The 11,860-nt window shown below is 50.1% G+C and overlaps 1 protein-coding gene across 1 annotated transcript; it reads left to right on the top strand.

Moving 5' to 3' along the window:
• The first annotated feature begins 583 nt into the window (after positions 1-583).
• On the top strand, positions 584-8,658 carry LOC124232808 (apolipoprotein L2-like). The gene is made up of 3 exons (XM_046649720.1): positions 584-1,275; positions 3,238-3,364; positions 6,674-8,658. Exons 1-3 carry the CDS (start codon positions 1,245-1,247, stop codon positions 7,512-7,514), a joined length of 999 nt encoding a protein of 332 aa, XP_046505676.1. The 5' UTR covers positions 584-1,244; the 3' UTR covers positions 7,515-8,658.
• The last annotated feature ends 3,202 nt before the right edge of the window (positions 8,659-11,860 follow it).

An 11,860-nucleotide genomic window follows, 5' to 3' on the forward strand; every position in this document is an offset into this window, starting at 1 on the left:
CACGGGGCCAGCCCCATAAAAATCTGTGTTTTTAAAAGACAACTGAGAGCTCTTAAGACTGAAGGATGGAGACCCTCGTATATATGAATGTGATTGTAAACTGGTATAATTTTTTTGCATAACAGTGGGGTTCCAGGGATGAAAAAATGTTTGTGTGTTGATGCCCTCTGACCCTGTCATTCTACTTGTAGAAATATCTTAAGGAAACAGTCTCAAATGCAGGCAAAGTTTCATGCGAGGAGGTTGTTCTTTGCACTATTATTTACATGAAGAATTAGAAACAAGCTAAGGTCCAGGGGTTAATGAGGACAGTAGACAGGTCTGGGCGCCATCAGGAGGGCTCCGCGGTGCACAGCAGGGCTGCAGGGAGGGGCCAGCGCCCCGCAGGACCCCAGGCCCTTATGGGATGGAGGATCTCGCAGAAGCAAGGAGGGTACAGGCTTTGGGAAATTTATCGAGGCAGAGACTGGGGCACAGGGTGCAAGACATCACTGTGGAGTGAGAAGGGTATTTACAAATAAACATAAACACACGAGCAAGGATTTTCTTGTTAAATGGAGGAGAGAATAGTCCTCACGAACGTGGGATTTGAATCAGAAAGCCCTGGCTCTAGCGCTGTTGTGAAAACTTGGGCTAACCTGAGTTTAGGCGAAACCTAAACCTTGTGATGGTTTCCTCCACTTTAAAACGGGAGCCGCAATAGCACCCACCGCATGGAGTGGGGGTGAGTGTCCAGTGAGGGAGCACGTAGGAGCCCCGCACGTCACAGGCACTCAATCAATACTAGCCATTATCAATTAGGAAACGCAAATGTTCCCAAGCTCAGGTAATTTCCAGAACTTCCCTCCCCATGTTTTCTTCTCTGTTTGGTTTTACTGCTTCTATAACTTCTCAGACGGCCGTCTCCTTCTCTGTTTGTCTTCTCTTTGTGCCCCCAAGGACGATAGGACTCTGACTTGTCTCAGGAATAAGCTGAAGTGAGGTGAGTACTTTTCCTTCAACAGCAGCGAGCAGAGCCCAGGAGACAGAGACACACTTTGGGTTAAGTGCATTCTGGCATTTGCGGCCATCCCAGAGGGCACCGCTGGAGACCTGGCCCCTCGCTGCTCCCTGTTGCCACAGCTGGCTCACATTTGACCCCACAATTTGTTTTCTCTTCCCCAAGGGTGAAGCCACACCTCCTTCCATCCTGGACGCAGACTAGCAAGCTGTCAGGGAGAACTCTGAGATCCTGCGGTGACACCATGACCTCAGAAGCCCGTGGGGTCTCCCCAGGTAGTCGCTTCCTCTTCTCTGCTGGTTCCTACTCGTGACCTAGAATTGAGGGTGGCGCTTCCAGGCTGAGTTAACCTACAGAGGAATCAAGAAGGGGGTTGATCAGTGTCCTCCAGCCCATCCAAGGGGAGGCCCCACTGGAGGTCTCTAGGGACACCTCCTTCCAGGTCCTCTCCTCAGGGTGCTGTGGCCCAGGGGCCCACTTCCTCCCTCCCATGCTGCCCATCAAGTGACTCACAGTGAGGTCAGGACAGCCCACGGGGAGGTGGGGGACAGCAGAGGTTAGAGGAGAGTTGGTGTCCCGAGGTGGGGAGGGGAGAGGAGGTGACCAGCAACACTGGCAGGCTTCTTCTGCCTTCCCACCCTGTCCAGCCTCCCACCCTGCTCTGGGTGGCCCTGGGCGATTACCAACAGGGGTGTTCCCTCCAGCTCTTGCCCTGCTGTCGGCTCGACTGCTTTGTGAGGGGCAACATGCCACTGAACTGGACCCCAGTCTGGCCTTTGCCACCTCCCAGCTGTGGGACCTGGAGCACCTTTCCTAAACTCACCTGTGAAATGAGACTACTTCCTTCTGTTGTTACGAGGATGAAATATAATGTGTGGACGTGGCCTGGGCCAGTGCCTGCCACACAGGAGGTCCTCCCAAAACATTGTTGCTGTCCCCTCTACCTGGAACCTTTAGGTCCAGGTGGAAACCTCCCCCTCCCCCAGCAACCTCTCTTGGTTCACAAATGGCCTAGCCTGGGCTCCGAGGGGCCCTTGGGGAGCTGTGACCCCTGAGACCAGCCTGGGGGAGGAGGTGAGGCAGATTGATCCCAAGGATCCAGCAGGGTCCAGCCCCCACCCACTCGAAGAGCCCCCTCCACTGCCCATCTGGGAGCGGCGTGATCAGCAGGAGGAAGCCTCTGTGCGCGGGAGTTTCACTCAGTGGTCTGTAGGCTGGAACATAACTTTCATATTAAAAAAAGAAAGAAAACCATAGATGTACTCTAAGGTTGAATGCAGAAATCCCAGGAATTTTTAAAACATAAGGAGGCTTCAAAGTAACGTCAAAGAAACGTCTGACCTTGACCTTGAATTCAGCTGCTTGCTGGCTTTGGGCTGTCACTTCCCCTATCTGAGCCTTGCTTTCTTCTCCTGTGAAATCAGAATAATGCGTCTTTGTGGGTGTATAGCAGGAAGCACATTTTGTACTGCGTCCCAGTGCACATATACACACTAGTCCCTGTCTCTTATCTGCAATTCCGTCATCTCCATAATCCTGCAAACCACACATTTTTGGGAACTCATTTGGGCAGTGATCTTGCCGGGTCCTGCCCTGAGACTGTTTATAGTCATGACATTGTTGATCTCATTTAATGTGAAGATTCATTTGTTTCACTGTTGAAACACAATTTCATTTGTTTTCAGGGTAAATAATATACCATATGTGCCCTGAATTCTCTTTCTAAAGCATTAAAAATTCTGAATTCCTACGCACATCTAGATCCCAGGAATTAGAGAATTCGTTCTGGAGGCTGGAGTCCAAGATGAAGGTGCTGGCAGGTTGGTTTCTGATGAGGACTGTCTTCTGGCTTGTAGACGGCCGCCATCTTGCTCTGTGCTCACCTGACTTTTCCTATGTGGGCTGAGAGAGAGGGAGAGAGAGCTCTCTGCTGTCTCTTCCTCTTCTTATAAGGCACCAGGCTTATCAGGTTAAAGTCCCACACTTAGGACCTCATTTTACCTCAGTTATCTCCTTCAAGGCCCTGTCTTCAAATACAGTCACATGGAGGGGATCAGGGTTTCAACATAGGAATTTTGAGAGGACACGGTTCAGTCCATAGCACCAGGTAACTCCATCAAAAGTACCCCAGGGTGACAGCTGCTCGGGAAGATTAATGTTTTACCACTTTATATGCAATACCATTTATTACCCTACTACAATTTCTTCTAATCTTATTCTTTTTTCTTTCCACGTAGAGGGTGAAAATTTTCTTGAGGATGTCATTGAGTATTTCCGGAACACAGTGAGCAGAGAGGAACTGCAGGATCTGCTGACTGATGAGAATGCCTGGGAGCAACTTGTGGATGAAGCCAATTTGTCCAGGTGACCTCCAGGGGGAGCTGCATGAATGTCACCCTGATTACCCCCAGGGCTAGTTTCCTTCTGGCCGGCACACCTCCTCCAGGCAGTCTCCTGTGCTTGGGGTTGAGTATCTCCCTTCTCAACAATCCATGAGCGATAGTTCCTCCCTGTCATTTGCTGGCAGTGATTGGCCTCAGGTTGAGAACAGATGAAATCTGCAGGGGTCAGGTCATGTGACCTTGGGCAAATTACTTAACCACTCTCTGCCTTAGTTTCCTCGTCTGTTCAATTTTATTGTGAGGAAAATAAGATAACACATGTGAAATGCTTAGCATAATGGCTGACACACAGTAGGTGCTCAATTAATGTTAACTTCTAAAAAGATTGCTGGGGGTTGGCCCAGTGACCCAGTGGTTGGGTTCCGTGCTCTGCTTGGGCGGCCCAAGGTTCGCAAGTTCGCGGCCTGGGTGCAAAGCTACATACCGCTCATCAAGCCATGCTGTGGTGCCGTCCCACATACAAAATGGAGGAAGACTGGCATGGATGTTGGCTTGGGGACAATCTCCCCCACCAAAAGAAAAAAAAAAAGATTGCTTGGAAGTGACTGGGGTAGGGCAGGGTACAGTACCAAGAGTCTGCTTCCTGGAGATGAGAGCCAAGCATGACTTCCTTAGGGACAAGCCTGAAAAATCCTGACATAACGATTTTGTGCCCGTGGGGATTCTGGCTAGAGACCTTTCTCTCTCTGTCTAAGGAACTGGGCAAACATATCACCATCCTGCTGGCTCATAGGCGGGGAGGCTGAAGTGCAGCTGGCCTGAGCTGGGCTGGATCCTGACTCTCTCTGCCCAGCCCTGGGGCTTTGGGCTCGTGTCTTGGAGTCTCTGATTTGTCATCTGTTCAATGGGACTAGCAGTTCAATCTGATGGGATTGTGTTGAAGGCCTTAGAGTGAACTGCAGGGTCAAAGGTGGGGACCCAGTGCAGTCGTCCTTTCCAAAGGCCCAGGGTGGCCTGGACCAGGGTCAGAGCTGGGCTCAGCATGGAACCGGGTAGGTCCAGGTTGGAGGACTAGCAGGAAGGCTTAGGCATCGAGGCGGGACTAGAGTGAGGTGACTGAGGCTCTTAGGGCACAAACTTGAGGAGGCTGTGGACGTAGCAGAGGTCCCGTGAGTGGGAGAGGGGACATTTCTTCCCTCCCTGATGTGATCCCCTCGCTGCTGGGCACAGAAGGCCCTGGGGGATTGTTTCCTCCATGGCCTACCTGGGAGCTGGGAGGTTCTCCACTGCCATTTAGGACTCCCTTTGGGACCGCAGAGCAGCCCCTGACTAGTAGGAAGACAGTGTGGCTTAGTGACAACTCCCAACATCACAATGGGTGGCTGGCAATTTTGTGTGACTGGGGGACACTGAGGAGGCTCACAAGTCCCCGCCAAAGAGGAAAGTATTTCCTCCACTAGCCTGTCCCAGTGCAGGTCTCTTCAGTCTTAGAGAGTCATCCAGATGGTTCTTAAAATCTCCTGAGTCTGTTAGAGGTTCTGTAAAGTGGCACATGGCCTTGGTGCGCATGCATGTGAAGCTGTCACCAGCCTAGGTGTGAGCTAAATTGATGACACCTGAGAGGTCGAGGGTGCTGGATGGTGGGTCAGGAGTCAGGCAAGTGGGCTGGAGAGTCTGAGGGGAAGCAGGGTTACCAGCAGATGTCCTGCTTCCCACTCAGCTGGGGCAGTGGCTGGACCCAGTGACCTTTAGCTGGAGAGGTCAAAGGGCATCAGGCTTGGAGGAGAGCAGATGCCAGGAAGCTGATGAGTAGGTCCCTTTTAGCTCTGAGTTTGCTTTTTTTTTTAAATTCTAAGTATGCAGAGTTAGCCAAACTGCAAAGTCTGAAGGCACAGTCTCCACGACCTCCCACATTCTGACACCAACTGCAAATTTGGGGGTTCCCAAAACCACCCTCAGATTCAATAATTCCCTAGAAGGATTCACAGAGCTCACTGAAAGCTGTTCTACTCACTTTACACTTTGTCACAGAGAAAGGGACTCAGGTACAATCAGCCAAAGGAAGAGTCACATAAGGGAGAGTCTGGGAGGATCCCAAACGTGAAGCTTCCGTTGTCCTCAGGACACGTGACTCTCCTGTACTCAATGTGTGACAGTGCGCCAACCAGGGAAGCTCATTCTGTTAAAGAAAAAACATTATCCTGAGACTTGTTAAAATGGTAAGGAAGACTTTCCTCAGGGCTATTGCTATACATGTCAAGACTAACGCAATAAAGGAGAGAGAGACAGGGCTCAACTCCGAGTTCACCAGAGACAGCTGGGGATTTATAGCCAATACACAGAATGAGTGAGTTGATGGATGGAAAATTACTAAGAGGAGACTTCAAGGGCAGGGGGATTCTTGCAAAAGGCAGATCAAGAACTTACACATCAAAGGTAGGGGGTGAGGAACATGATCAGCTCTCAAGGGTGATCAGATATCAAGAGTGGGGAGATTCTGTCTAAACTGACTTAGTAGGATTCTTTCTAAGCCTGGATGATACAGCCTGCCAAGGACAGGACATGGAGGCCACGTTAAAGGCCTAGCTGAGAAAACAGCTCAGAGGAACCTGAGTAAAGTTCGGTCATGAAAAGAGTCTTTGTTGACCTGATCTTCAGTGTACAGAGTTTTTATTGAGACTCAATCGCATGCTGCCCACATGGCTGACCTGTGGTCTCCAGCCTCTCCTGGAGGTCAGATTAACATCTTTAATCTCCACTTCCTCCAGAGGTCAGAACCACATAACCCAAAGCCCCCATCATGCATCACCTTGTCAGAGTGTCCAGCGGCCAAAGACCCAGGCAAATGAAGACAGTCCTATCAGTCAGAACATTCCAGGGGCCAGAGGTCACTTCTCAGTAGGCAAGGCAAAGGGCAGACTTCTCTGTGGGTGAGGTTAATTCTTCACCATGCACCAAGAGTCTCTGAACGAAGGTTCTTCTGCTCCAATCCTACTCTTTGTTCATGTATGGAGTTCCCACTCTACAAACACTTTGGTAGTGATAGTGTTGACGTGTTCTTGAGTGAGAATCATCTCTAGCAAATACTTACTACCTAAGAGCATCTGAAGATGATTTTTACTTACTAATTCTCTGATTAACAAGTATATGGAGGATCTACAGTTTACAAAACATGTGTTTAACATTGAAAGAAAAATTACCTACATTTGTCAAATTCCTTTCCATATGATGGATAGTAAAGGCTCTGTGATTTTTGCAGGAGAGATCTTATCAAGCCCATTTTTCAGATAAGCAGACTGCCTGCTTAATCACTTGACCTTCATTGTTACAGGGAGGAGGCAGATGCGCTGCATGAAGGTCTGAACAAGCTGAACACAGACCAACTGGACAGGGAGAAGTTTCTGAACGAGTTTCCTCGGGTGAAACAGGAGCTTGAGGAGCGCATCGGAAAGCTCCACGCACTTGCAGACAAGGTTGACAAGGTACACAGGGACTGCACCATCTCCAACGTGGTGGCCAACTCCACTGGCGCTGTGGCTGGCATCCTCACCATCCTTGGCCTGGCTCTGGCACCCGTGACAGCAGGGGTCAGTCTGGCACTCTCGGCAACTGGGATGGGGCTGGGGGCAGCAGCTGCTGTGACCAGTGTGTCCACCAGCATCGTGGAATATTCAACCAACTCGTCAGCAGAAGCTGAAGCCAGTCGCCTGGCGTTATTTGACAGCAATAAAGGGGAGATAGTTAAGGAAACTCTACTTCACGGCGCTCCCGACATTGTTTCCATATCAAAGAATTTCATCGAAGTCGTGGAAAATATTGGGAAGAACATCCGTGCTCTCAAGGTAGTCAAAACCAAACCTCACTTGGTAGACCACGCCAACCGCCTCATGACTGTTGGGGAGATCTCAGGCCGAAGGGACAAGCAGGTGAAGAAAGCTTTTGGAGGTACTGTTCTGGCAATGACCAAAGAAGCCCGGGCCACAAATGTGGCCACCGTGAGTGTCTCCCTTCTGATGGATGTGATCAGCCTTGTCCAAGATTCAGTGCATTTGCATAAAGGGGCAAAGGCAAACACAGCTGAAGAGCTGAGGCAGCAGGCTCGAGAGCTGGAGGGGAAGTTGGAGGAGCTCACCCAGATCCATGACATGCTGCAACAGGGCCTCATTCCATGACCCCAGGGCAGTGCAGGGAGCAGGGGCATGTGCTGGACAAAGGCTTGGAGGTACTTGTTAGAGGGAAAAAGGGGGCTAGAGAAAGTTTCTGGGACTGGGCGTTGAGGAGTTTGGCATTTCTGTAGCTGAGCACAGCAGGGAGGGGTTAATGCAGATGGCAGGTGGGTCAGAGAGAAAGAAAGAAAGTGGAGCCTGGAATAAGGGGGGGAGGGGATTGGGAGTGAGGGGAATGGGGAGAAACCTTCGATTTTGCACTAAAGAAGACACTGGGGGCATGGATAGAGAGAGAGCTGTGGGGGAAGAAGCAATGAGAAGGCTAAGAATACCAGAGCTGGAATCAAGAGCAAGCTAGAGCGTTAGAATTGTTGGAATTTGGAGAAGCAGCCCGGCTCCCCTATCGACCCTCCCCGTGCTTTGACCTCCCGCCAAGAATGCAGTCTTTCCCCGTGGTGGTCTTCAGCCCCGCCTTTGCGTGACCAACCCACCTTTGTCTTCCAGCGAGTTCATCTTAGTTATGGTACAGGCTCTTGACACCAGCCCTGATAGCAGTTCCCCTACACTGAACCCAGCATATATGGGGTTGAAACCAAAACCCACCACCCCCGTTCCTGCTTCTGTAGCTCATCTCACATGCAAACACCTGTTCCCTTAACCTTTGCCTCCTTGAGCTCTACGACCAAACAGGAGTTACAAGTTGCTAAAGCCCAGGTGGCCTGGAGTTGGAGGCACGGGAAAGTTTAGCTAATCATGTGTCCTTGAAGTTTGCCAAGAAAACTGCTGTCTCAGGAATATCAAAGAGTGGAGGCTTCCCAGACCTCAGCTCCTCGACTCCCGACGCTCACTTGAACCCACCTCAATCTGGAAGACAAGAAGGAGAAGGATGCCCACCTGCCATCCTCCTAACCCACCATCCCATCTCCCCCTGACCCCCATCTCCCCTCCCCCGCCCTCCCTCCTGCGCCCCACCTCACTACAAGCAGCCTCTCAAGGCCAAAGGCAGGCTGATGAGAAAACGCTGGCCCGCACAGCTACATGCGCCTCCTCCCCTTCCCAAAACCCCAAATAAAAATCCCTACTTGTTCCTTATTGGGGAGCTAGCAATTTTGAGATGTGAGCCCTTGCTTTACTCCCTGTGCTTGGCATAGTAAAGCCTTTCCTCTTCCACTCAAGACTCTGTTCTCGTTATTTGGATTGTCTCAGGTTCAGAGACTGAACTTTCGGTTACAGTTAGGCACTGACTTTTTGATGATGACGGTCACGGTGATTGTGGTAGTGATGAGAGCAGAGTAGGTGGAACATTTAGCAAATCACTGGTGCTCTTTGGGGCGAGGGTGCACTGAGAGATCAATGACGTTCCAGTGAAATTGCAGATGCTGTGTTGGAACAGTGGTTGATTTGAAAAAGAAAGGGAAAGACAAGGAAAGTGAAACCAGATGCCAGCATCAGGTCAAGGAACCTTGTGGTGCATTGAGGAGATCAACCAGCTTGGAGTCGAGAGCCACGGCTTCCCTGAGCCTCAGTCTCCTCGTCAGTCGGTGGGGTGCTGGTGCTGGACAAGATGGTATTTTGGTTCTGTCTGGCTCTCCCTGTCTCGTGGTCTACAGACGGGTTCAATAACTATGGACTGATACACTGCGTCTTCGTTGTGTTGATTGACGGGCTCACCTGGGCTCTGGATGCTTGACTCCCTTCCCCGTGAGCCTGTCTTCCAGGATCTCAGCAAGCAAGTCCTCCATTGCTGCTCCTGCTCCCTCACTGGGCTCCCACTCTCCCATCGGGTCCTTTCCCTCAGACCTCTGCCCCGTCTGCCCCACAGAAACACCTGGGCAAAGTTTCTGCACATCTGGCTTGTGCTGAGCACAGGGGTGTTCCTGATCCAGTGGCTGGGACCCACGATTGTCATGTGGCACGTGAGGCTGATTACGGTCAGAAGGACCTGTGTGCAGGTGTGAGAGAGGGTCAGCCATAAACAGACGGACAGAGAGAAACAGCCAGACAGCAAACAACCTCACCCCAGCTACCCTCACCTTTCAACTGGACTCTTGCAAGAGCTTCAGAATGGTCTTCTTGTATTTATTCTTCTGGCTTTGCCCCTGCCCCCCGCCCCCCATGCTCATTTTCCACACTGTGTTGGTGATGAGAACAGAGCAGGTGAAACATTCGGCAAGTCGCTCGTGTTCTTTGGGGACAGGGTACACTGAGAGATCAATGAAGTGGGCCAGAATGACCCTGAAGAATATAGATCTTATCCAGCACCGGCTTCCAACCCTTCAATGGCTCCCCATTACTCTTTGCACAAAAACCTAAAGGTTCCATGCAGCCTAAAGTAGACTTGGGTCCCCTGAAGGCAGAGCCGGAGGAAAGGCTCTCTCCCAGAGGGTTTATATGGGAAGTGATCCCCAGGAGCAGGACGGAGGGATGGGGGAAGGAGGGCAGAGAAGGAGAGAAAAGTCAATACAAAGACATGTTCCTGACAAGGCCACCCATGTGGGCAGTTGAGTCTGCCAGGACCTTCTGAGGAGCCTTCCTGGAATGGCCTCAGAATCATCCTCTCCAGGGAGGAAGGAGGGAAGCATTTGCCCATTGTTCCCGTCTCCCGGGGGCTTGCTCCAGCGGGCGCTGATTCTCTGTATCTCCATGTATGGAGCTTGTAAGTGTCAAACAGGTTCCCTTGACTGGAGCCCAGGCCAGGAAGCAAGAGACACGGGACATGCAAAATTATCCCGGAAAGTCTCCTGAATCACTCACAACGTGCATCCAGTGCCTTGGATGTCCTTCTGTACATATCACCTTGCAGAAGACTTTCCTCAGTCCCTCTAACTCTCTATCCCCCAAATATTCCTGAGGCCATCAATGGATATTTCCATTTTTTCCTGAAGAAGTCATCAAAGTCACAGCCACCCACTTGCTTGGTTACCTGAACAATGTGTTTCACTTCTTTGTCAATTCTTCATCAGTTCTTGGATATTTCTCTTTCTTGCATAGATGTCACTTGGGCATTGAGTGTTTCAGGCACTGAGTAACTGAGTCATTCAGTAATCCAGCAGTCCTTTTCCCCCTGAACCCTTATAGTGGATTTCCATTTTGCTACATGTACATTTGATGAAACTCCACTGTAGCACTTGTCACAGTTGAGATTCCTTTGTGGTTATAAGCAACAGAAATTGAGTCTGGCCAACATAAGTGGATCCACTCTAAGGGAGCTGGGGCAGTTCAGAGAATGGGAAGAGGGGCAAAATCTGCACAGGTCAGGAAAGACAGGAACCAGGGAGGGTCCGACTTTAGAAAGTTCTGGTCTGTCCCTCAAGGGTCCTGCCATCAGGTGGTGTAGATTCAAACACCTGGAATCCTGGTGTCTCTGAATGAAATCTCCAATTCCAGGAGACAGAATAGCTTGGGATGGGTGACTATATTCTTGGACCAATCAGTCAGGCTATGGGATGAGGAAGAGGAATGGGTTACAGGGACACAAACCTTGCGGGGAGTCTCAGGTCAAGAAGCCACCTGATTTTACACCTACCATATACAGTGAACCCTTTGGAGACCAGACACACATACACACTCTTTTTCTCAGACAAAAAAAATGACTCTCCTTACCCTGTTATGGATCCAGTGATCCCGTTTACAACAGTAAGTGCACTCATCACTTCCCTGGTTGGAGACAAACACAAATAATCTTCACCTACTGCATCTTGAAGTTGTGTCATGGAGTGGCGGGCCTTGGAATGATGCCAATGTTTCTCTTGCTCCATTAAGCTCCTCTCTCAGTATTTTGCATGTGTATATGTGTGTGTATTTACATACACATATAAACATTTTTAGGAAACAAAGAGGTGCAATAGAGGCTACAACCTGCATTGACCATTGCTGCCACAGATACGAGCCTTTAATGATCATTTCACTCAGTGTTCCTCTTCCCTATGGACAAATTCATTCTTGTGAAGCTGAACCTCTTGGTGCTCCTACCTCAGGAGGGTTGTGGAATTTTCTAGTAACCTTTGCTACTTGTTTTGGTAGTACTAGAAGGAATCCTAAGGGATCCCTCGAGTTGCACTTATATTCCCCCTACCCTACTGTGTAGCAATAATATGAATTTCTCTTGATAATCCAGATCAAGCACCACATCCAACCCAGCGAGCTGATCGTTATCCACCCCTTGAGAAGCATGAGGAATCAGCTATGGCCGGTGCAATGAAACCGTTTTTGTGTTCCCTGAGAGAGGGATCCCCTTCTTAGGTACTGACACCTCTGGACAAGAAGATTCCAGAGTCACGGGAATTGAAAAAAAAATTTTGAGGGTAGGTGTTCTGTATGAGCATGAGAGCTGTCACCCTCGTCTTACCTTC

This window comes from Equus quagga, unplaced genomic scaffold (genome assembly GCF_021613505.1).
Source record: "Equus quagga isolate Etosha38 unplaced genomic scaffold, UCLA_HA_Equagga_1.0 119059_RagTag, whole genome shotgun sequence".
NCBI lineage: Eukaryota > Metazoa > Chordata > Mammalia > Perissodactyla > Equidae > Equus > Equus quagga.

Excerpts from the sequence above, each read along its gene's own strand:
- LOC124232808 (XM_046649720.1), top strand. The coding sequence starts at position 1,245 with ATGACCTCAGAAGCCCGTGGGGTCTCCCCAG. Across the intron at positions 1,276-3,237 it reads AGCCCGTGGGGTCTCCCCAG|AGGGTGAAAATTTTCTTGAG; the intron begins GTAGTCGCTTCC and ends CTTTCCACGTAG. Across the intron at positions 3,365-6,673 it reads GATGAAGCCAATTTGTCCAG|GGAGGAGGCAGATGCGCTGC; the intron begins GTGACCTCCAGG and ends TCATTGTTACAG.